Raw genomic sequence first — 24303 nt, 5'->3', positions numbered from 1 at the left:
TTAAAAATATTATTCAGTGACTAAGCATGGTACCGAGGTCTTTATAAAAGTCATTTGTGTTAGTCTCCAAAAGAATCTGATGAGATGGGATTATTCTTGCTATTTTACAGAAGAGGAAATAGAGAGCCCCAGTAACCAGTCGACGATAGGCAGCTCCCAGACGGGGGTGCCAAGACTGGGTGACTGCCCAGCCCATGCTTTGGAACACTGCACTGTATTCTGTCTCCTATTAAATGTGGTTCTTTTGACTTGGCACAACTTTAAGTTAGCAGTTTGCTCTTTGTCTCCTTTGTAGTAAACTAGGCGAAGGGCAGGGATGAGGTAGGAGGGACTTCAGACAGGCCTGTGTTTCCAACGTTAAGGAGCAGTTAGTCCTATGGCTGCTGGGGTGGTCACAGGATCATGGGGCTCTCCCCAACCTAAAAGTCTTAGAAGTCCTTCTTGTCTAGCCGACCTGTGGTTTTAGAGATAGAGAAAATATCCTCTACAGAGACGGTAAGTGGCTCTTCTCTATTTATTCTCCACGAACTGTGGAGTCCCTGCGCCTCTGCAGGAACAGGAAGAAAGCTCACCCCTCTTTGCTTTAGTTACATGGAGAAGTACGAAGATTCAGAGAATACTTCAATGACGGATTATTCAAATTAAGACTCCGGGAAGTTTCTTCTCCTGAATATAAAAGGGTACTATTCTAGCCTCTTGGCCGCTGCTTCCAAGTGAAATTCGTTTTGTCTTAATAATTGTCCTCGTCAAACGTGCTTTATAGCGGTCATTCCGTATTTAGCATTAGCAAAATCAGCCAGGCACCTAGTTAAGAAGATTCCAGTCTCAAGCTCCATTCCTAAGAACTCTGATTCTGACATTTTGAGGTGGGATCTTGAGGTCTATTTTTAACAGACCCATCAGCATATTCTGATGTAGGAAGGCCACAGACCATATTTTGGGAAATGCCACTTCGCCTTGTTGGTTCTTTGAAAATAATAATTTCGCCTAGTTTTGAGACAATTACAACTGGAAAGCGGGCTTTGCTGGTTGAAGGAGGTATCAATAGCTGGGCAGAGAAAGAAAGCAAAACAAAGGATAAGATAAATGAGATAAAATAAATTAAATTTTAAAATTATGTTTTAAATTGAGAATCATGATTTACTAGCTTCTATGCATAGAAATGAGCCAGAAACATGCATTTAACCAAGAAGCAAAATACCAGTATTTGTTGTATACCTAGAGAGAGTTAATGTGATATTCCTCTTTCCTTACGGTGTGACCCAAGCGGATCCAGGATTAGAACATGGTTATCATAACTCCCAACCTGTCGACCACTTTACAGTTGCAGAGTTGTCAATAATTAAAAGCGGACTGCAGTACCTTCCGTATTCTCTTTCTTTACCTAAGAAATGAAAGAGAATTTAAAATTGTACGGTGTTGGGTAGGTGTCAATAGGTCTTGATTGAAAACATGACTCATCTTTGCTGAAGGCAGGGTAGTTTGGGGGTCATAGATTTTTGCATTATGGCAGTTTGAACTAAAAATTAATAAAATGTCCATTTCCTTCTGATTTTTCTATTTTCAGAGGCAAAATGTAGACTCCCAGCGCATATGAATGGAATCCGGAAGGACGTGGAAATGAAAAAAGTCTATCACCATGGAGATAATGTAACTTTTGAGTGTGAAGAGGGGTATACTCTGAAAGGTAGTCCCCAGAGCCAGTGCCAGACAGATAACACGTGGGACCCTCCTCTGGCCATATGTGCATCTAGTAAGTGCACCTGCAAGAAATGTAGGTCCTTCCTTCGTCATGGTCACTGTTCATTCACTCGTTCATCCTGTCATTGAATGTGGTGTGACGTTCATGGCACCTGCTAAGAACGAAGGAGTCCAGTGGGAGAGCCCCTAATTCTTCCAAGAAAGCCCTTGGCAATGAAAGTAAAGCGAGCCTTGCTCTTCTCACGGTGCTCAACCCATTCAACTCTCCTCAGGACCCCCTCTGACCCTTTTTTGTCTATATTACTCTACCACTGATTGCATGGCATGGAAATGATTTCATAGCCTGTGGGCCTTAAGAGTCAGAGGAAGCACATCAGTGGTAAAGTAGACCTTCAAGAATATTTCAACATGAGTGAGGGAGCACTTTCCAAGTTGCAGAGACCAGATGGTCAGCCTCGCTCACTGGTGTAGGCTACAGGATTTTAAGCTGGTAGAGTTGACTAGAGCAGTTTAGAAATCATGTATCCTTGAGCTCAGTAGACGAGTAGCCCTCTGCTGGAAAACAGAGAATGATGTAAGATAGAAAATCCTAAACCCCAAACTCGTACACAGCAAGTTGCTGATGAGCAAAGTCAACAATGCATAATCATCCTTAATCTAAAGTAGTGCTAGGCTGCCCTCCATAATTCTTGTACCTTTTTTTTTTAAAGAGGATTTATTACAATATTTGTTGGGCAGAAGAAACAGGTAATAAAAAAAATCATTTATTTCAACAGTCTCAATTAGTGCTAGGCTGCCCTCCACAATGCTTAGAACTCTTTTTTATAATACATGATTGAATACTAAGATTGTTCAGGATCTATTTTTTTATAGTTAATCCCTTAAACACGTTAATTAAGCTGACTCAGTAATATTTCCAAATTGTAAACTTGACCCTCCCTTCATGTCAAATTATATTCACTTCTTTGGCAAAAATCTCACCATGGAACTGACTGGATGCCTTTAGAGTATCCTGAAGAGGTGGCTGTGAGAGAAAATTCACATAATTGAGGAACCAGCCCTACCAGATATCAAAACAAAATATAAAACCACATTACATAAATCACTTTATGCTAGCACAAAAATAAACTTATTTTTTGTAAGTGGAACAAAACAGATATTAATAAAATAACGATTACTAAAAAGAAAAGTTGTAAGTAAAATTTAATAACGAACATCAACCCATGGGAAAGGAAAAGATGGTCAGATACTCGAGGTAGCATGGAAGAAAATTTAGACCCTTTCTTTTTATCTTACAATAAACACCAGATTGAATAAAGAGAAGTTTTCAACGCAAATACGGAAAAGCCAAGGTAAACCATAAAAAAAGAATGTTTATGAAACAGCTAGAAGAAGGCCAACAGCTTGAGCCTGTTGATAGGATGGAGGAAATCATGAAAGGTCAACAAATTTGACTTAGAATTTACGTACGTTGAAAAGTAAATGGGCGACGTTAGCCAGATGAGAAATATGTTCAATATAACGAAGAGCTAATATGTTATCGTGCAAATTAGCAATAGTGATGGTTGTGAGGATTGCAAAAGTTGATTCCATCGTTCAAATATTAGATGCATATAGAGAGTCTAGAACCACGTAAAAACTTAGATGCATGGGAAAATGTCCCAGGAAAGAACGTACCAAAACATTTCAGGATATTAAAAAAAAAAAACAAAAACAGAAACCAAAAAACAACAGTGCTTCTCAACCAAAGTGATTTTGTTGTCTAGAGAAAATTTGGCAAAGAAAAAAAAAAGAAAGAAACAAAGAAGAAAGAAACAAAGAAATCACTTGATGCTTCCTGGATGAATACTGATTATAACCAGTTTTTGGCTTATTACATCCTGAGAATTCATTTCATAGATGCCCTAGGAAGAAAAGTCCACCAAATACATTGAGCCTTTTTTTTTTTAATGTTTATTCACTTCTTGAGAGACAGAGACAGAGTTTGAGCAGGGCAGGGGCAGAGAGAGAGGGAGACACAGAATCCAAAGCAGGCTCCAGGCTCTGAGCTGTCAGCACAGAGCCTGACGCGGGGCTCGAACTCACGAACCGTGAGATCATGACCTGAGCCGAAGTCAGATGCTTAACTGACTGAGCCACCCAGGCCCCCCCCCCCCCAAATTCTTAACAGTACAGGAGAATATTACAGGGACTCTTATTTTTCCTTCACATGTTTGTACATTATTTGGATACTATTACATTTGTGATGAAGAAAAAATACATATACATTATGAACAGTAAACAAGAACTAATATCTATTTATTAATACCTTTACGACAAGCACTTCTCTGAGTCCTTTACATTTGTTCTTTTAATTCTATGAAATCTTGAGCAAGTTAATTAATGATTATGCCTAAAGTAATAAAAAGTTTGTCCCATTAAGTGGTTTTTAATATTTTTTTTTTAATTTTTTTTTAACATATATTTATTTTTTGAGACAGAGAGAGACAGAGCATGAACGGGGGAGGGTCAGAGAGAGAGAGAGGGAGACACAGAATCTGAAACAAGCTCCAGGCTCTGAGCTGTCAGCACAGAGCCCGACGCGGGGCTTGAACCCACGGACCGTGAGATCATGACCTGAGCCAAAGTCGGACGCTTAACCGACTGAGCCACCCAGGCGCCCCCTTTTTTTTTTTTTTTTTAATTTTTTTGGTTTTTAATATTAAATTGGGGGAAATATATGACTATAGATAGAGAGATAGAGAGATATAGGAATATAGATGTATAAAACCTCCATGAGGGCAGAGATTTTTGCTCTTTATTTCACTTCTGTGTCCCCAGTACCCAGAACTAAATAGCTCATAATATGTGCTCCATAAATATTTACTGAATGAACGATGTTATGAGGTAGATGTACTGTGAACCCCAATATACAGATAAGATAAATGAGACACAGAGAAATCAACTAACATGGCAAATATATGGCTATTTAGTAATAAAACTGATTTTTAACCAAGCCAAATTGACTGCAAGGACTTGTACCCTCTTCTATCATTCTCCTATTATTCTTTTTAGAACGAGGTAAAAAAGAGATAGAAGGAGAATTAGTCCTAAAAAGTAAGATCGAATTAAAGTCCCTCTAGTCCCTGAAGACTTAACCAGAGTTATGAAATCATAACTTCCAGAAATAACTTTTTAGAGCTGAATGTGGAAAAAAGGTACCATTAGGCAAGCATAGTCTGCTTAGGAGCTGGATAAATGTACCCCACAATTTTTGGACAATCTTACCAAGAACAAAAAATTTCAGGGTAGTGGGACCAGGTGTGATATTTTTCTTTTGTACTGTTTTAGAACTCTCTGCTGTAATTATGTTACTTTTATGCTAAAATGTTAAGTTAAAAAGAAATAAAAACATACTTTGCTGAGAGCACAAGATAAAATGAGGTCGTGTGAGGGAAACCAATGGCTTTTTATATCAGAAAAACGTTAGACTGTGTGCTGAAAAATATCAGATGAATTTTCACTGGCTGAGAGCTCCTGTTTGATCACCCTGTGTACCAGACTGATGTCGTCCTGGCTTCTGTCTTCCCTTTAGGCACACATGATGCTCTCATAGCTGGTAAGTTCTGTGAAGGGTTTGCTGAGGAGCTCTAGCACGTTCCACAGTAAGTACTCACTTACAATGGGTGAGATGTATAAGGAGAGATCAAAATCTGTAACGTTACAATTTCAGTCAGAAGGAAAAGAGTCTACATTCAGGCCATGGTATCTTCACAGGCACAGAGTGAGTGAGTGTCCTCTGTCGAAGGTTCTACACCGTCTTTGAATCATTACAAATGAATAATCGTCATCCTTCCTATTTTAACGGGGCTGGAGAACACAACGTCCCCTTTGGTTTACAACCCGGGAAGATTCTTCAGGATGGTAGTTATGCCCGCTTGCGCAGATTAGAAGCCACAAAGATCAATTTTCTTAGCCATTTCTGTGACCTGCCTGTGCAAGAGGAGTGGTTTGTTGAGACTTTGCCTATAGGGATCAGTGGAGTCGGTAGCCTGTGCCTGACATAAGACACGAGTGCGAGTGCGGGGCCCTGGGTGCCACAGCCAGGAGCTCCCGGGTGGTTCTCGGCTTCTTGATGAAAGCCTGCTTTGGACCAAAGGTTACGCACTGCTCTGCTCACCCCTCGTCTGTGACCCTGGGGCAGGAAGACTAATGTGCCAGATCAAACCAGGAGCAGAGGGAAAATCTTCAAGCTAAGCCTGTGTGAGGGGTTTCTTAAAGGCAGAATTTATAGTTTATAAAAAACTCACTGGCAGCCTCTAGCGGGACTAGATATTCATTGTTTAAGACCCATGGGTTATATTTGCCATGCACTCAATGACTCTGTTTTACTGCCTAGGCATTTTCTTTGGCACGATCTTCTTTCTTTTACCCATCATCGTGGCCGGTTGGATAATTGTAAAGCACAAACAAGGGTAAGTACAACCAAACTCGCCTAGAAAAAGGTTGTAAGTGTCCTTGCCTCCTCTTGGAAGTCAAGAGGAATAAAAAAGAAAACCTAAAAAAAAAAAAATAAAAAAAAAAACAACACCCCACCACTACTATATAAACAGATGTAATAATCGTCAAGAAGGCCCTGAGGCACACTGTGGATAGGTAAGTATTCACACTAAAAGAAATATATATAATAATATGTTTTTAAAAAGCTTAGGATTTTAAGGACTCAAATTTTGCAAAAGGGAAAACAGAAGGAATTTTTCCAAAGATGAGTGAGACAGTTAGTATCCCAGTTTTGCCGAAACATTCCAGACTCAGACCTCTATACACAGCCCTCATCAAGGCACTAGAAGTTAGAGAATGTGACCCACTGGTTGCCATCACAGGCTGCCAGTATGGAAGAAGTGAGACTTGCTTTGGAGTATTCAAAAAAAACCCAAACTTTTATAAACACCATTTACTTTTTAACCTTGCAAAACCTTTGCAAAGATTAAGATCTAAATAAACATTTTGACTGGGAAAAGAACGCATACAGCTTTTGTACTATTTATTTCTAACAAAATCACTGCGTCAAAGTCAATGAGATCAATGTTATAAGATTGATGAGCAAATCCTAGATCTATGAGAAAGTTTATAACTTTAAGTGAACGGTTTTCTGCGGTAAATGTTCTAAGCAAAGAGTCTCTTAAACAAGCTTTACAGAAACTGAAATGTTGATAATTTACAGAGGATGCCAATCCAATGTAAACTTTTTAAAAAGCAGAGGGTCATGTGTTTCCTCTCTCTGCCCTGCATTGGGCCTTCCCATGCTCTATTAAATTAGCTCTTGTCTCCTCAGTCCCATCCCTAGACGATGAACATTTTATGAGCAGGGACCGCCTGTAGCTACTCAAAATCATTTTTTAGGTGATTTCTTTTGTTTTTGTTTTGTATACATATTTTTGAGAGACAGAGCATGTCTCTTTGGAGACGGAGCCTCCAAAGCAGGCTCCAGGCTCTGAGCTGTCAACACAGAGCCCGACGTGAGGCTCGAACCCACGAATCTTTAAGATCACGCCCTGAGCTGAAGTCGGAGGCTTAACGCACTGAGCCACGCAGGCGCCCCTAAGTGATTTCTTTTTAACTGAGGTATAATTGACATATAACATTATATTGGTCTCAGGTGTGCAACATAACGAGTTGGTATTTGTATACGTCGCAAAATGATAACAACAGCAAGTCTAGTTTAAAAATAATTTTAATGATTTTTTTTTTTACTTTTCCTTGCATTAGTAGTTAAGATTCATGAAGAGTTGTAACAGCTAATATATTTGTTTACAAAATACTTTGCCATTTATTGTCTTGTTTCTTCCTCAAAGCAACCCTGTGAGGTAGGGAAGCCCAAAAACGGTGTTATCCCAAAGCAGAAGGCTCTGAGTTTGCAGAGACATTCAGTGGCTTGCTTAAAATTGTACCAGCAGGAAGTTGTTCAGGGGTAGGGCTTCAGCCTGATGATCTTAGAATCCTGAACCCATTTGGCTCTCAGGTAAAAATTTCAGCTGCTCATTTCTGAATCTGATTCTGTATCATCCAGTACAGCATACAGCACAAAACGGGAATAATTCTGTTTTTCTTTCAATATTTCCCATCTGCTTTATTGGATTTTTTTTTTTTTTTAGGGACTCTGGTACATTAAGAGTACATTGTTCTCCTAGAGAATAGTATGCAATCTCTTCCTTTTTATTCTCAGTTATCTATAGGATAATTATAATTATCTATAGGATAATTATAATATTTCCGTCAGGGCCTCCGTCCTTATGAAGCCCTTCATTAGCCTTTATTAGGTTTGCTGAAAACTTAGGGAAGTCCATTCATGCAGACTTAAAGTTCTGTGACTTTTTAAAATCGTTACTAAATAGGTCCTTTTAGGCTCTGAAGATCATGTAGACCAGAGTAAATTACAGTTTGGTTTGGGTCACTATTCATTGTCAAGTTCATTGGGATGATCATGTTTGATAAATGCGTGTTCACTGGAAATATTTTGTTTTCAGATGCTTAACTGGGCAATGAAAAGTAACCACGGGTTCAACTTTCTCCTGCTTAATCTCAGGCTAAATGTAAAGGTTGTTTGTAAGGTGTGAATAAAAGTCTGCTTACTCATTTTGAGTGACTGCATGTTTAAAAATTGAAATTGTTCATTTTGTGATTACAAAACCTCACTGGCCTGATATTTCACTAGTGAAAAATGCTGTTATCTGCACAGTTGGCATTTCACTGTGTATTTACTAAATACTTGCGACAAATGTTAACAAGGTAAGTCATGCGCTTGATCACTGAGGAGTAATGCTGTTACACTTGTCCATTCAGAGCCCGTTTATCCTTGCCTCGTTTCTGCCGCTGATCTATTTCCTTTTCTCTACAAACAGCCTTCTTGTCCATAGTGAGACAGCACTTTAAGGCCTTTGTTGGCTTAATGCTTAGTGTGACAAAACTATTAAAGCCCCTCTGTGCAAAGGCTCCCTGTGTTTTCCTATGTTCACATTAACCACAATATTACAAAAATCTGTCTTTCCTCCTGTGGGTCCCCTTCACTACTCGCACAGAACACTTCACTTTTGACTTCTGGTCACTAAATGTGTGGGGGTTTTTTTTCCCCCCATACCAAACAATTCTGTGACACCAGCTGTGTGTCCTACAATTTAACTTAATTCAATTCTTAAACTGTCTACCTGGAGATAATGTCAGATCGCACAGCTTCGGGTCTCAGTTCTGCAAGACTATTCCCACCCCACTTCACATGTCAATCTCAAGTACAAGTTGTCATCTGTGCTTCTGACAGATGGGCTATAAATCTGAGTTCCCGGGAATCCCTCCTTGAGTTTGATGTATTTGCTAAAGTGGCTCATAGAACTCAGGGAAGCATTTACTTATATTTATCCGTTTATTAAGGGATATGAGAAAGAATACAATGAACAGCCAGCTGAGGAAAGACATAGGGTGTGGTCTGGAAGGGTCCCAAGCACAGGAGCTTCTGTCCCTACGGAGCTGGGGTGCATCACATTCCCCAAACATGGATACATTCACATGCTAGGAAGCTCTCTGAACCCCATACCTCTGAGATTTTATGGAAGTTTGTTGATGTAGGCATGATCAATTATTAATTTCATTTCCAGACTCTCTCCCCTCTCTGGACGGTAGGGGATGGGGCTGAAATTCCAACCTTCTGATCACAGTTTCATCATTCTAGTGACCGATGAGCTATCCGGGAGCCATCCAGGAGCACAGCCAGAGTCACCTCATTTGAAAAAAAGATTCTCCTAGTGCTCTTACCACTTAGGACTTCACAAGGATTTTAGGAGAACTGTGTCAGAGATGGGGTCAAAAAATAAATATTAAAACAAGAGATCATCCTAGTGCTCTTAAAATTATACACGGGCTTCAGATATCCATGCCAAGGACTGAGGGAAGAAAACAATATATATTTTCTGTTATCTCATAACCACCATCAATCAACTGGATAGGTATTCATTCAATGTATATTAAGGTTGTATTTTCTCACACCCCACGTACCACTCACCCAAGACTGCTTTTACGCCATTCCTCGGCTAACCACTTAGTCATTGCTCCGTGGACGCCCATAACACCTGTCAGTACAACCCTCTACTCTTCCTCAGGCGTGGATCTCAAGTTTGTCCTTCCTCATTCTGGGAACACTTTGGCTTCTGACTCAGTCTTCCTCTTTGTCTCAGGGACACCCTCATTCTAATTTCCACCAAAGGGTAAAGACGAACTGAGCAATGAGGAAGTACTGGGAGGCAGTGGAGTGAGTTAACTCTGTGCTTCGATCCTTAAGTCCCTAATACCAACACATATTTGACCTCTAAGAGTACTGGTATTGTACCATTTACCATTTCGTTTATGTAAAATGAAGTGCTTAAACAACTGCCAAAGAGGCAGAGTAGCATCCCAGGTAAGATGATGGGCTTTGCAATCATTAGGAGCCGTGTCATACCCACGTACTAGCTATGAAACCCTCAGCAAGGCACTCATCTTCTCTAAACTTTATTTTCCTTGTCTGTAATGTGGGGACAATAATAGCTCCTACCTCACTTAACATGGTGCCTCAGTTAGGATGAATGTCAGAAAGTGTGAGCTATTGTTATTTACATGTGATTGTTATTGACATTTAAAAGTGCTTAGGGGTTCCTGGCTGGCTCGGTTGGTTGAGCAGCGAACTTCGGCTCAGGTCATGATCATGGCTTCAAGCCCGGAGTCAGGCTCTGTGCTGACAGCTCAGAACCTGGAGCCTGCTTCCGATTCTGTGTGTCCCTCTCTCTCTGCCCCTCCCCCACTAACATTTCAAAAAATTAAAAATAAACAAAAGTGTTTAAATGCTTGGATTTACCCTAGTCCTCATATGCCTCCGGACAACTGCTGCTGCTGTCCAAACTGTGGGTGTTAACTGTACACAAAACAGAACTTCTATCTTCGCTGTAGCAGAAGAAGGAAGCCTTGTGTAAGATTGTTGTGCAAAGCTGTTGCCCTTGTGAAGCCTAAATGTCACCACCTGGTGGTAAACAGTATTTACCAGTCAAAATGACTTTGGAAGCAAATGTCCTTTGAAGGCATGGACACTTGTGTATCAGCAATTCAGTCTCCTGGCAACGTACAGGATGGTTTTAGTTTTATTTCCTACTCTGAGCTATTTAGTCTTGAGAGGTGGGATTTGGTTGTTTTCCTCTTACATATTGTGCAAAGATTTCAGAAACATGAGGCAAGTTATGCCCTCAATTTCAAAATGAAAGCCACTGACTACTTTCTTCCAAGACTGAAATGTATAAAATTATTTGTCTTATTTTTCTCCCTCTGCCAATTAGCAAAACTACAGATGAAAAACGTAAGGAGAGTATCCATTTACATCCTCAAGAAGACAGCGGTGTAAGTCCTCAAACTGTGCAAACAAATCAGGAGAACAGCAGGTACCTAATGTATATATTGAATTCATAATGTTGTCAGTAACTCAGAGCGAAAGTGAGAACAGGATGTGCCTAAGATGTTGCTCTGGCTGGATCCCTGGGACCACCGGAGATAGAAAGTTCTTCAGGAACTGGAAATGCCTTGGTTGTTGTTTTCTTAGATTCTTGTTTCCAGGGAGTTGGGTGATGGCTGTCAGCGCTGTGCTCCGGGCACTGTTTTCTCAAAGCATTCTTGTATTTTTGTGCGCTGGTGCTATAAACCTTTGAGAAGAAGCAAGCTTTTGTTTTCTTGTGGAACGCAAGCATTTGGCACTTGGGTGTCCCCCTGGCTCCCCCTTCCCTTAAATGTGCAGGATCACCTGGGGATCCTGTGGAGACTTTGCATTTACCTCCCCCTGCTTTCTGACTCCCACTGAATTCTCTGCCTCACCAGGTCTCCTAGGACTGCTCTCTCCTTCCTGTTTCCTGTCCTCCCCAACAGGGGCTTGTCACCACACCTCATTCCTGCATGCCACCTAGTCAAAGTACCAGCCTACTACCATAGCTGTTGGGTGCTCACTGTTTAGCTGTTTGCTACAGGACCGGGGTGAAAAGGGAAATTACCAAATTATGTGTGCCGAAGTGGCACACACGTAGAAGTGAATATTAGAAATCAATGGACTAAAAAGTGACTGTTTTGTAAATATAGGTATTGGAACCCAGCCTCCCCCACTATTAGCCTATTTATGGCTGCTTTCATGCTCTAACAGCAGAATTGAGTAGAAGCCACACAGACCAAGACTTACTATCTGGTCCTTCAGAAGAAAAATGCCAAACCCTGAACTCTATCATATGATCAGGGTTTTCTCACTGTTTAGTTTCCCTGTAAGCCTTGGCTTTCCAGTCTTTTCCTAGGCCACTCTCACATTAGACACTTGTCAGTTTTGTTAAAATCTTTAATGTGTTCTCAGGGTACCTCATTTTGACTCTTGGTCTTGTCGTAAATTCAAAATTCCATTTTTCTTTACCATACAGAGCAATTCACCCAGTCCTTGCTTCCTCTGGCTGTGCCTAAGTATCCTAAAATTTTTATTCAGATTCTTGGGTGTCTGAAACACCAGCACGAAAATGCCATAAAGGGGATTGGCCACTCCTGTAGAAAGCAGAAGCAAAAAGTATCATGTGTTTTCGTCAATTTCCTTTCTGTCCTCTTTCCCATATATCAATGTGCACTTATCTAAACTTGGCATTTTATATCTGCACACATGTCCCAAATCTTAAATTCAACATCGGACAGTAGAAGTGGCCACAGGAAAAGGCAAGGGGTCAGAGAGGCATTTTATAATCAAGACATAGGCAATTCAAATCGTTTGAACAAATATATCGGGTATGGTCAACTTTCTCCTAAATAGAAATTTGCAAATCCCTACGTTTATTTTCTGGCTTGTACTCACCTTGCTTTTGCTGAACAGTTTGTTTTTCATGACTGTTTATGGAAGCAAATGAAATGTGCATTGCTTTTTAAAAACTCAGTATTAGTAATTAACTTTTTGAAGCTATAATAACCATCAGCCTGATTCTTCTCAAAAGAGCATATACTTAGAGAAGCTTGACTAGTGTATCAGTAGGATATAGAAGTCATGAGACAGGAATGGCATGATTTCCTAAGAGAGTGTTTTTTTTTCCTACTGTGATCCCAGTAGTTTGAAATGAAAAGAGCATTATTTATATCTTAACACAAATACATAGGTATAGGAACAGAAGTCAAATAATGCAAATAATAAAATAAAAATTTTATTTTAAGATAAAATAAGACAGATAATACTATGCTTTCAGGAATACTTTACATTATGCCTCCGAGGCTCTTGGGGTGATGTACTGCTTTACTATGTAAAGTACTATAAAAGTACTTTGTAAAGTACTATAGTACTTTACATATAGTACATATAGTACATATAAAAGTACAATGTAAAGTACTATAGTCCTTTACTATGATGGAAAAGCTGGGCCAGACTGATTCATCCCTAGCCAGATTGCCACCCACTGTAAACACACAAAGTAACTGCCCACTGTGAGGGCAATGGTTGTCTTTACGAAAGTCCATTCAAAAATAATACAGAATTATACTTAAAATATCATTTGATATCTCCTCAATCCTGGCCGGTTACCCACCTAAACGCTTTACCATTTTCCTTCCAATCCTATCTGCATTACTCCACTCAGAATTCACTCACCCAAGAAGCCCTCCCAATGTGCTGTGGTCCAAAGTAATGTCTTTCTTTGGCACTCATAGAACTTAGTGCCTATACCATTTTTAAAATAGTGTCTTTTAATAGTAATATGTGCTTATTGAAAAGGTAGAAAATACAGAAAATATAAAGTATATAAAAATGACCTATAATAGCCTTCATCCAGTGGCTAGTACTCTTAAGCTTCTTCACATTTACAGGGTTATACACTGAGATTATATTGACTGTATAACATTATTCCTGGTGTGGTTTCTACCAAATAACCACCATCCTTTTATCATTAAAAACTGTATATACGCTTATATGCCATAGTATCCAATATTTCATTTATTGTTTTTGCCCAGTAACACCAATGCATTCATTCGCTTGCTCATTCATTCTTCAAACATTTGTCACTTGTAATCTACCAATATCATACTTATGTGTTTTCTTTCCCATGCTAAATTAACTTATGAGTAAGTTAATTTCCCCAAATTCTAAGTACAGACTTACTAAAATGAGAAGTGTACACTAAACAGTTGAGAATACATTTATCAAAATTTCATTTATCCTCAACTTTTTGGACACATTTTTTTATATCAAGGTGCATCTCAAATTGTGTGGACTGACTGTTGACCACCGTTTTAATAATAATACAGGAAGTCTGAAATAAATTTGTCACAAGTCTCTTTTTCAAGATTGGGATTTTGGCCACAGTGCTCCACATGAGCAAGGTTGATCATCTGTGGCCACATATGGCAGACAAGGAGTGAGTTAGTGTCTGTACCAAGCTTAGGACCCGTGCACTCGAGCTAAGTGCAAGGGCAGAGGGTGATACAGGGCAAGAGGCAGACTCCAAAGACACAGCTGCATGCCGAAGGACGTGAGAATGTTCAAAGATGACGCAGGTACCAAGCGTTGGGACGTGTCACGAGGTAGAAAGGGAACAATGATGGGGGATCAGGTGGCAGTAATAGCGGGGTGTCCGGTGAGCCGATGGGCCTCAACAGGGATCTGTCCGCTGGCGGAAGGACAGTCTTCCCGGCCTTGAGGAAGAGGAGAGGCTTCAGCATGGGCAGGGAAGCATTTGGACATCACGGACCATACAATAATTTCTTTCAGTCTTGACGGTGTTGGGGGACGAGGACCTGTTCTCTGAGGCTGGCCCTCCTCCAAACTACCAGCTCCTGTTTGCTTTCCCCTGCCACAACATGGCTCAGAAGAGACTCAGAAATATTTGGTGTGTTATGAGGAACCTCTGTTTTTGGAATGAGGCTCTTTTTATTTAGTTGCCCAACGCTGAGAAACATTTTTCCTTTGATAAAAGCAGCAACGGGGAAAGGTCAGCTTATTCATTAATCTCTCTCTTATCTATTAAGTGTCTCAGCTTTTGCAATACCTTCTTGTGCCCTGCACAGCAACCGCTAAAGAAGGCAATAAACACTTCTTCTGAACTCATAATTGGTGTAATACTGTCATCATGATTATTAGCAGTAAGTTCTGGGTAATTCATTTCAGCCATGCTGTCATCTGAATAAAAATATCCTGTTATTTCAGTGTCCTTCCTTGACAAAGTATATAAAGCTGGAGAACACCTCGAATTAAAACGTTGGTCGGGAAGGAAGCGATTCATTTCAACAGAATAAGATGTGAAACGCATAAAATCCCAACTGGAAGTGACCTCACAGAGATGCAAGCATGTGCACTTGAAGATGCCGAAGTGCCTCCAGAATCTAGGAAAAGCTCCCTCCTCTTAGTTTGGATTACTGTCACCCCTTCACCTTCTGTCCTTGTGCTCAAAGCACACACCATCCATTTAGGGGAAAAGACTGCCCTTGGGCTATATAAATAGCCTCACTTACTTAAAGGACAAAGGTGTTGCCTAGGATCTTGGTTTACCAGTTTGTATTTTCCTTTCTTATTTTCAAATGTCCATACTATGGAATGGGTTCATTAACGAGAATTTGAAAATCCAGAGGGACGATGTGAAAAACAAGTCACATAGAATTATACTACTCTGTGATAACCGCTGGTAATATTTTGATTTTTCTGCTAACCTTTGATTTTTTGCTAACCTTCCTTCATGTATGTTTCTTTATACATAAGTCTTACTTAAATAGTTAGGTTTTCTGTTATAGAGCAAAATCTCCTCCTATTAGATCTGAGTAAAATATAGCTATATCAGTTTTTACTTTCCTTAGAAAAAAGAATATTTTCTGTTTATTAAAAAAACATTAAATGATTCTGGAGAAGAGGTTTTCAAGAGAAATATCTGAAACAATGAGTTTTGGATATTCCTAAGTTGATTTTCAAAAGCACTTTTACTCTATTCTTTACAAAAACATAACTATTTTAAATAAAAGAATAATTTTATTATAAAAGCAAGTGGCTTACTTTTGTATGGATTCAGAATACACTAAATAAACTAAGAAACTATGACTTTAAGAAGTTAAAAAATTGGGGCTCCTAGGTGGCTCAGTCGGTTGAGTGTCCGACTTCGGCTCAGGTCATGATCTCACAGTTCAGGAGTTCGAGCCCCGCATTGGGCTCTGTGCTGACAGCTCAGAGCCTGGAGCCTGCTTCAGATTCTGTGTCTCCCCCTCTCTCTGCCCCTGCCCTGCTCATGCTCTGTCTCTCTCTGTCTCTCAAAAATGAATAAACGGTAAAAAAAAAAATTTTTTTTAAAGAAGTTAAAAAATTAATATATAAATAAGTGGTCTTGGAGTCCTTAACTAGTCCACATACTTACGGATCAAAAATTATCTGGTGTGATATTATGGGTCATGCTAATAATCTAGAAAATATCAGAATCTTCCTGGATATTTAACAATAGATTCGCATATGACTACTGCTATCTACCATGTAATCCTGGGTTTTAAGCTGCTTTTAGAGTGTATTCTGCCAAATTGACCTTGATAAATATAAAGAGTGAGCTGAACATCAACTTGAGGTTTTCTTTAAAATCATGGAAGGTAGGGAAAAACAGAATAAGCAAAGTCAACTGACAGACCAGAAGAAAAAATTACAGCTTATATCATGGACAGGGGAAACAGGCATATTTAGAGAGTTAAAAATTCAAAAACCATCCCTCTCCATTCCCCCTCCCTGCAAAAGGGCAAAAGATATACAGCCAGGTCACCAAAAGAAGAAAGGGAAGTGACCTATGAATATATAAAAAGATCCTAAATGGCTTTGCTTAGCTGGAACATAGGGAAATCTATTACATCTTAAGCTTCTGAAGAGTACATTTTTTTAAAAAAATTTTTAACGTTTTATTTATTTTTGAGACAGGGAGAGACAGAGCATGAACAGGGGATGGTCAGAGAGAGGGAGACACAGAACCTGAAACAGGCTCCAGGCTCTAAGCTGTCACCACAGAGCCCGACCCGGAGCTTGAACTCACGTACCGAGAGATCATGACCTGAGCTAGAGTCGGCCGCTTAACTGACTAAGCCACCCAGGCACCCCTGAAGAAGTACATTTTAAAGGAGGGCTAGAAAATAGTTGTTGGGGACTGGGCTGTTTTCGAATCAAAATTCCCTATCACATGAAAAAAATGTAAATTCCTTTTTTTCCACCCAGAATGAAGTAGGTCTGTGAGTATTGTGATTAACAACTATCTGATGCCTGGGACATTTAATTTCAAGAAATTCATGAGACTTTTTTTACCTGTACAACATTTATATAAGGGAAATACTCTATATACTAACTATGGGTAAAATACTGAATTTCAAGTTTAAAAATTTTTAAATACAAACTTTATTTGTATTCTTGAGCAATTGTGTTAACCTCTGGCCTTACATTTTCCTTCTGAAAAGCAGGGGCTGGTCCAGCTGGTCTCCAAAGTTATTCCTAGTGCTAATATTCTCTTTTTTCTCATTTGCCTTTTGTGTGCATGCAAGTGTGAGGTGTACGTTAGTTTAAATCTATGACGTTTAAATAAAATGTTCTGTCTCCATCATTATAATAAGAAAGGGATAAAAGATGTTCCTTTCTAAATCTACTTGTGGACTATGGTTTGTAATATATTTACATTTTAAACCTTCACAAGCCAAGAGGAAACAAAATGAGTATGTGTTCCTTCTAAGAAATGCCTTCCTTTCTGCACTTGGTTGTTTTAGAATCCCGGGGCAGGTAATGGCTTACCACAGGAATGCCCTCGCTGGTAAGAGCTAAATAAGAAGGTCAACTGAATGGCAGGTGTTTACCAGATACAAAGGGCGGTGGCACAGCCCCCAGGGCCAACATCAGCAAGATGGTTGAACCATCCTGTTTAGCCATCCTCTTTCGGGTTTTCACAAACGCCTCGTGTGTAATTCACCATGGCAGCGGAAAGCCTCTCCTGAGAGCACTCACAGGCCCATTCCTGCTGCTAGCCCGACCTCTGATAAGCGCGATGCAAACAGACTAATTTAGGAGGCCAGGGATCATCCAACATGACCATTTATTTTCCAGAAGTTGGCCTGTGTTTAATGACAGCCTCACACACCTACCTCCTCCCCACTGGCCTTCACACAGTCTGAAAGGAGATGTAGCACGTAGCTCCAGACCTGGTCTACGCACAGGCATGTTCTCCGTGCTCTCCTCTCCTGCACTTCAGCAGTGTGACAGAATCTCCAGGGGGAGCGGCAGAAACCATGAGTGTTTACTCCCCTGCTTCACTCAAAGCCTGGACTCTTGAGTGCCATTCCCGTCAGGGCTTCAAGGAGTTCACTGTCGACACTCTCCCTTTGAACCAAGTCACTAAAACGATCTCAAGGCTAAGGGACAGACAGCGGCTCTGCTTCGTAACACAGCTTGCAGTGCCCGATCCAGGAACGGTTTGTGTGCACACAGTTGTAGCTCGTTCCTTTTAGAGGCAAACCCCACTTTGCTCCCAGTATCTTAAAATTCTTACAACAAAATCTCTCAGAGCTTCCCCGGCATTTGGTAAACCCATGGTGGCGGAGAATTGGCAGAGGCATGTTAGATGCACGAGACAGCAACCCCCATTTATTTCATTCAGTATATATAGGTTTTTATTATACACCTTACAGACACAGAACTGTCTCAGCACTGAAGCTACAGCAAGAGAACTCTGTCCCTGTCTCATGGAGCTTGTCCAGAAAAATAAGGAACAGGGCTCGGGACCTTTCAGATAAATTATGTGATGCATCGCGTCAAATAAAAATAATCAATGTGAAAGTACTCAATTATATTAAGAGTGGTTTGATGAACGCCAGGCATAGAAACTTGACTGATTGAAAGTTCCAGCAAAACCCCAAGTCTTGAATCTAATCTAGTGTATGACACTAAGAAACCAAACACTAGCCATATACCGTTCCACATCTTTTAAATTTTTTCATGAGAAAATGTGACTTCCAAGCCTAGAAATAAATGTGGAAGTTTTTTTCAGCTTTACTGAGATACAACTGACATATATCGTTGTGTACAGATGGTTGCAAAGAGTAAGAAATAGATTGTCTGTTTGCAGAAATAATGTCAACATTGAGCTGAAAAACATTTCTGTCCTATCACTCTTAACAATTCTAAGAATTTCCAGAAATGATAATTCTCCCTCATTTGAGTTTCCAGTGTCTCCTTAATTATATATACCTCCTTCAATTAAGTGTCATCATGGAGTGTCTAGTTTTTATACTCCAAGATAGTAGGTAAGGTATTGATTTTATACAACAATCCACAATTTTGTGGCCTACAGGCTGCCCCCAGAATTGAAAATAATGTTTTGGTCTGGGAAGAGGAAATTCTACGGTTTGTCCAACCCAGAATGTCTTCAGTGCATTTTGGGTACAGAATTTTAAAAATAGAGATTTCTGTAATTCCAGAATATGAAACTGAAGTTTATGCAGAGAGCTTACATGTCCTTCCCATCGTCTCATACCTTGACTCTTTGTGGTGCAGGTTTCATCAGTACCATTCGTGAAAACAATAGCAGTTGGGTTTTTTTTCTTTACTGATTCCAAATGTAATGTAAGACCGTAACAGAAAACTGAAAAGCACAAAGAAAATGAAATATCCATAATCCTCTCAAGTATTAGTTAATTTTGGTATATGTCCAACTAATCTCTATTTACATGTATGAATATACTACTTTCGTTTTAATAAAAGAATACCAAAAGGCACATACTGATCTGGAATCTGCTTTTTCCACTTACATAGGTATCATATTTTTAACATGGATTTTTTTTTTTACACTGCTTGCTGCCTAGACATTCATACCGTAAAGCCACCTATCAAAACTGCCTTCTACTTTTGCTAGACACTTAGGATTTATTTTCCCCCCCTAAATTATACATCTTTGATCACAGCTCTGACGATTTCTTTGGCATGAACCCTAAATGGAACAACTAGTGGTTTAAAAGTCATGTCCATTTGAAAACTTAATATATGGACAAGTTAACTTGAAAGCCAAAAGTTTGAGGGTGTTGGCCCCCCGATACATTTACTCACGCTGGTTGAAAGCCAAAAGTTTGAGGGTGTTGGCCCCCCGATACATTTACTCACGCTGGTTGACATTTATCCTTCTTTGCCAGCTAATAGGAAGAAAATGTCACCTCCTTTTGTGTGCTCTTTTAATAAAGGTCATGTTACTTCTCCTCTTACTAGTCATACAGGTTTAATCACAACGCTACAAATAGATCTGGCTCATTCTTCATTTTCCGCTTGACTTTCCACCGAGAGATTGTTTCCCCAGAAAAGCTCTCTCTTATCAATTCCTCACATCCCGACAATAAAGGCTTTGAGTTATCTCCAGGAGATTGGCAATTAATACTCCCTTGTCCTTACCTTTTTCGTGCATATTTTTTCCTCTTCAATAAAACATTCAGTTGCTCAAGGGCAAGGGCCCCAGAGAGGTGAGGCCCGATATGCTAATGGCCCGGTGTCCTTTAATAATTCATCTCCTATCCTTTCCTTAGGGGTTGGGAGTGCAGTGGCCAAACCTTTGAGATTCTGAAATCTAGCAGGCCTTGAGAAGATCCAAGAGCAGGTGCTGAGCCCCAAAAATCACAAGTATTGTCCCTAAATATGCCCGATCACTGCCAACTCTTGAAACAAGGGCCCAGGGGGTCCGGACAGTCCCGAGTGCCTCAGGACACGACCGGAGCCCCGAGGGGTGCTGGCCCCACGACGACCCGCTGCCTGGGCTCTGGGTTTGTATTTTCAGGGCGAGGCGCTTTTCCGCTCCGGAAAGGAGCGGAGAGGATGACCCCCCCAGCTCTCGTTTCTTTTCGACCCTTCCAGATGCGGTGGGGAGCCGGCCGAGTCCCGCAAGCCGCCGGGGGCCTCGCGTAGGTGAGCAGACGGGGGCGCCGCAGGGCGCCCGCGGTAGTGGACGCAGGCGGCTGCCCACCGGGTGGGGAGACCCCAGTCTAACAGGCCCCGCTCGCAGGCCCCGCCTCCAGCCGCCTGCCGGCCCCGCCCACACTGACTGGAAGTCCAGGCACTTCCGCCCAAGCACCGCCCAGGCCACGCCCCCGCGCCTGGGCGAATGACACCTGGGTACTGGGGGAATTGTTGCGTCTGGTACCGGACTCGGGACGGTCCCTGCTCTGCGGACTCTCGGGTTCCCACAGATATCCAGGAGGATGATGGCGTCCTGCGCGCGGCGCCCTTGCCGTCCCCGCCTCCCCGAGAGGCGCCTTTCTTGGCGCGTGGTCGGGATTCTTTTGGTAGCCCCAGTGCTCCTGCTCTCTCTAAACTCTGGTAAGAGCCTGGAGAGGGTGTGTCCCCTGGCTGCAAGGGGGAGCGGGTCCAAAGGCCCAAGGCCCCGGACCTTTACTTTCCTAACTTTCGGATCCTTGTCTCACTATTGATCTGGTTGCAGTCACATCGATAAGCAGAGACTGCATGAGTCACTGTGAGACCCCCAGTGCCGTGCACACAGTGGCCGTCAAGAAATAGTTGCTAAAATCTATTGGGAGTGGCAGACACCAAGCATACTACTAATAAATATGTTGTAGCGCAGAAGTGCTCTGGAGGAAAGGAGCTTGAGTCCCTGACAGCATTTAACTGGAGGCAGGAACAGTTTTCTCTTTAAACAGGCCATGCTCTGCCACTGTGGGGCTTCTGCACTTGTTATTCCCTTCGACTTGGAGCATCCACCCCCGGCCCCTTGTGCCGAAGGCTCCTTTTTGTCCTTCACACTCAGCTGAGATGTCGCCCCCTCGGAAGGCCCCTCTCTGACCACCCCGTCTCAGGTGGACCCACTCACTCCACCTCAAATCCCCCGCCTGGGAGTCACCCTTGCAAACCTGTGTCTTCTGCTCTCCCCACTAGAATGCAGAGAGCTCCTCTGTCTTGTCACACTTGTGGTTCCAGATGCCCATTTTCTGCGGCAGCATCAACACTCTTGTATACACATTAAGTACCAGAAAATGAAATAAAGGATTCAGGTGAGGCTTACAGTACCGGAGGAAGGTTCTTTAAAGAATCGTGCTTAGGATGGCCTATCCGTGGTGCCTAAGCTGAGGCAGGGGCGCCTGTCAGAGGGGCTCTGTCTTCCATTGTTTATGTAGAGTCTTGCTTGATACTGATCATCAAACAGTTCATTTCTGTGTGGGGGGAGTGGAGTGGAGAGGGGCCAGTGGTGGTAAAAAGAAAACAAAAAGAAGTTTTTAAAAAGGATCAAGGTTAGATTAGCCTTCTAGCTAAAAGTGGAAGGAGACTCTGAATGTTATTTGGAATAGAGGAAAGAGACAAATGAAATGAACAGAGTGCAACATGGAAGGAAATAAAACTTAAAAACGAAGAAAAGGGAAATCAAGGCCAAATGTAAGGTTCAAAGGTAAAATCATGGGGTGCCTGGGTGGCCCAGTCGGTTGAGTGTCCGACTTCAGCTCAGGTCATGATCTTCCGATTCGTGAGTTTGAGTCCTGTGTCGGGCTCTGTGCTGATGGCTCGGAGCCTGGAGCCTGCTTCAGATTCTGTGTCTCCCTGACTCTCTGCCCCTCCCCTATTTGCACTCTATCTCAAAAATAAAGATTAAAAAAAAATTTTTTTTTAAAGGTAAAATCAGGACAGGTATGAAATTAGGAAAAATACAAATGAGCCCTCATTACGTTGGGCAGGGAAACAGTGGGAAGGGCATACACGGTTCAGTTTTGATGCCTCTCATCCTCTCAGGAGAAGGTGTGTAGGCAGACAGTGTTGTGCCCGGAAGCCCACCACCTCAGAGGTAGTTAGTTGCCAGCTGCACGAGATGGCAAGAAGGGAACATTTGTCCAGTTTCGGGACCAATCTCATTCTTCTCCAAAGGGTCTGCTGTTTTGTATAAAACCCACTATCTCCTGTTGTGGGTCATATCGTTAGGTCTTTTCTTTCTCTCTAATTAAAGAAGCCAAGATCTACAAGTGCTTACATGCTAGTTTCTTAGTTTCTTTACTCTACATATTGTAATACCCAGAGGACAGTCCTTCTGGTCAGTTGCTAGGTTACAGAATACTGGGAGATAGGCAACAGAAGGAATGACATGGCCAGATCTTTCTCCAGTGCTTAAAGCTTAAAGATGGTTAGTTTCAGTGTCAGATGCCTGACAGCGTATTCTTCCCCATGGTGTTCTGTTTGACACCAGTGGTCCTTTGAGTGCCATGTTGTTTTGCCTCGCTACTCTGAGGGACATGGTGTGCTTGGTGTTGTGGCTGCATGGATGAATGGAGCCAGCCATGGGAACTGTTAAACACAAAAACATGTGATAGTGACTTGAGAGGTCCATGCAAAGGACGGTGCAAGGGAAGGGGAAGGGGCCCTGCCTCCCCGGGGAAGTGGAAAACGCTTGCTGGAGGAACAGTTGAGTGGATTCAGTGTAAGGAGACGAGAGTTGAACAGGGCTTGCGGGTGAGCAGGTAGGAAGGGTGTTCAGAGCAGAGGGAACGCTGTGATCAGAGGCTTAGAATTGTGACATGGCTTAGGGCATCCATGGACTGTGGAGCTACCCGGTGTGGCAGCAGGAGGACACAGAGGCGAGAGAAAGGCAGAGGACTAGATCACAGAGCAGATCACTGTGAAAGCAACAGGATAGTCAAGAATGAACAATCACCATCATTAAAATTCAGCATGACGTTAGCATCTGTCCTTTTAGGGCACCTTGAGCCCTTTTGTTTGACTTGGCACATGGCAAATCTAAACCAGAGTTACTTTAATTTCTCTAGACTCGGTAGAAGATCATTTCTTGAGGACCACATTGTAGATTGTTGGTGTAAGCGCGGGAGGGTTTCAGACGAATGTGGTGGGAAGAAGTGTTGGTAGTGGAACCATGGTGCCTCGCTGCTGGAATATTTTGGGGGGTAATTTACTTAGTCCCCTTGCCTCAGTTTGCTCATCTTATGGGGTGGGGTGGGGAGAGGGTGGATGGAACCCAACTCATTGGATGCATATGAAGATTGTTAGTTAAAATGCTCTTAAAATAATGGTTGCACAAGTAGTGTTGAATGTTTGCAATTTCTAAAATTATTAATGTCACCACTGTTGTTTGAGAAAACAAGATACGGAATCCTTCATTACTGTACTTTGGGAGAAAATAAAATCCCCAGTGTTTGGAGTTCACCTTCTGTAATGTCAAAATACTGTTTCTAATAATAGCAGTAAGGGAGAAAGCGTTCATAATAAAACAAGAAAGCATAGAAAGATTGACATGAAAGAAATTAAATACTCTGACAAGGGGAAATAGTTGTCATTAAACCGAAGGAAAAAGTTTGAAGACAGGCATAAAACAGCAGAGAAAAAAAACAAACCAACTGTAATTTGCCGCTATCTCCGGAAGAAGTTAGCTGAGCAGAAAAGAATTTGAGTTTTGATCTGAGAGCGTATGGAATTGATGACAGTGCTCATTCAGCTCTGGCACCAGGCATTGGAAGTGCAGTGATGAATCACACATGGTCCTCAGAAGGTGACCGTCTCATAGGGAGTATGCACAATAAAGACTAACACTTTGAAGTGTTCTCTGGAAGAGGTAAATGGGACATCAT

General features: G+C 41.5%; 2 protein-coding genes and 1 long non-coding RNA gene across 9 annotated transcripts in view; 2 read left to right on the top strand and 1 right to left on the bottom strand.

The window, feature by feature from the left end:
- Positions 1–15336, top strand: part of LOC132686278 (complement receptor type 1-like) — a 68273-nt gene extending 52937 nt beyond the window's left edge. For both annotated transcript variants that reach the window (XM_078441402.2, XM_078441403.2), the window contains 5 exons: positions 1568–1753; positions 5276–5299; positions 6080–6155; positions 11034–11135; positions 14897–15336. In XM_078441402.2, coding sequence (XP_078297528.1) covers positions 1568–1753; positions 5276–5299; positions 6080–6155; positions 11034–11135; positions 14897–14909 — 401 coding nt within the window. In that variant the 3' untranslated portion in view covers positions 14910–15336. The remainder of the gene's footprint in view (positions 1–1567; positions 1754–5275; positions 5300–6079; positions 6156–11033; positions 11136–14896) is intronic.
- LOC132677740 (uncharacterized) lies at positions 22–20752 on the bottom strand. Of its 4 annotated transcripts, XR_014136434.1 has the most exons (4): positions 20126–20483; positions 19221–19328; positions 1219–1384; positions 22–1048 (listed from the first exon to the last, which is right to left on the bottom strand). It is a non-coding gene; the product is annotated as an uncharacterized LOC132677740 (long non-coding RNA). The 4 variants fall into 4 exon arrangements; XR_014136435.1 differs by lacking the exons at positions 22–1048; positions 1219–1384 and adding an exon at positions 11400–12264 and having other exon boundaries at positions 20126–20752; XR_014136433.1 differs by lacking the exons at positions 22–1048; positions 1219–1384 and adding an exon at positions 12905–14385 and having other exon boundaries at positions 20126–20743.
- A 109-nt stretch (positions 20753–20861) lies between these two features.
- Positions 20862–24303, top strand: part of LOC132686279 (membrane cofactor protein-like) — a 31280-nt gene continuing 27838 nt past the window's right edge. For all 3 annotated transcript variants that reach the window (XM_081791899.1, XM_081791898.1, XM_081791897.1), the window contains exon 1: positions 20862–21043. In XM_081791899.1, coding sequence (XP_081648025.1) covers positions 20926–21043 — 118 coding nt within the window. In that variant the 5' untranslated portion in view covers positions 20862–20925. The remainder of the gene's footprint in view (positions 21044–24303) is intronic.

This window comes from Panthera onca, chromosome F1 (assembly GCF_046562875.1).
Source record: "Panthera onca isolate mPanOnc1 chromosome F1, mPanOnc1 haplotype 2, whole genome shotgun sequence".
Taxonomy (NCBI): domain Eukaryota; kingdom Metazoa; phylum Chordata; class Mammalia; order Carnivora; family Felidae; genus Panthera; species Panthera onca.
Note: the sequence above shows the minus strand (reverse complement) of the source record. Positions and strands in the feature narration are given on the sequence as shown.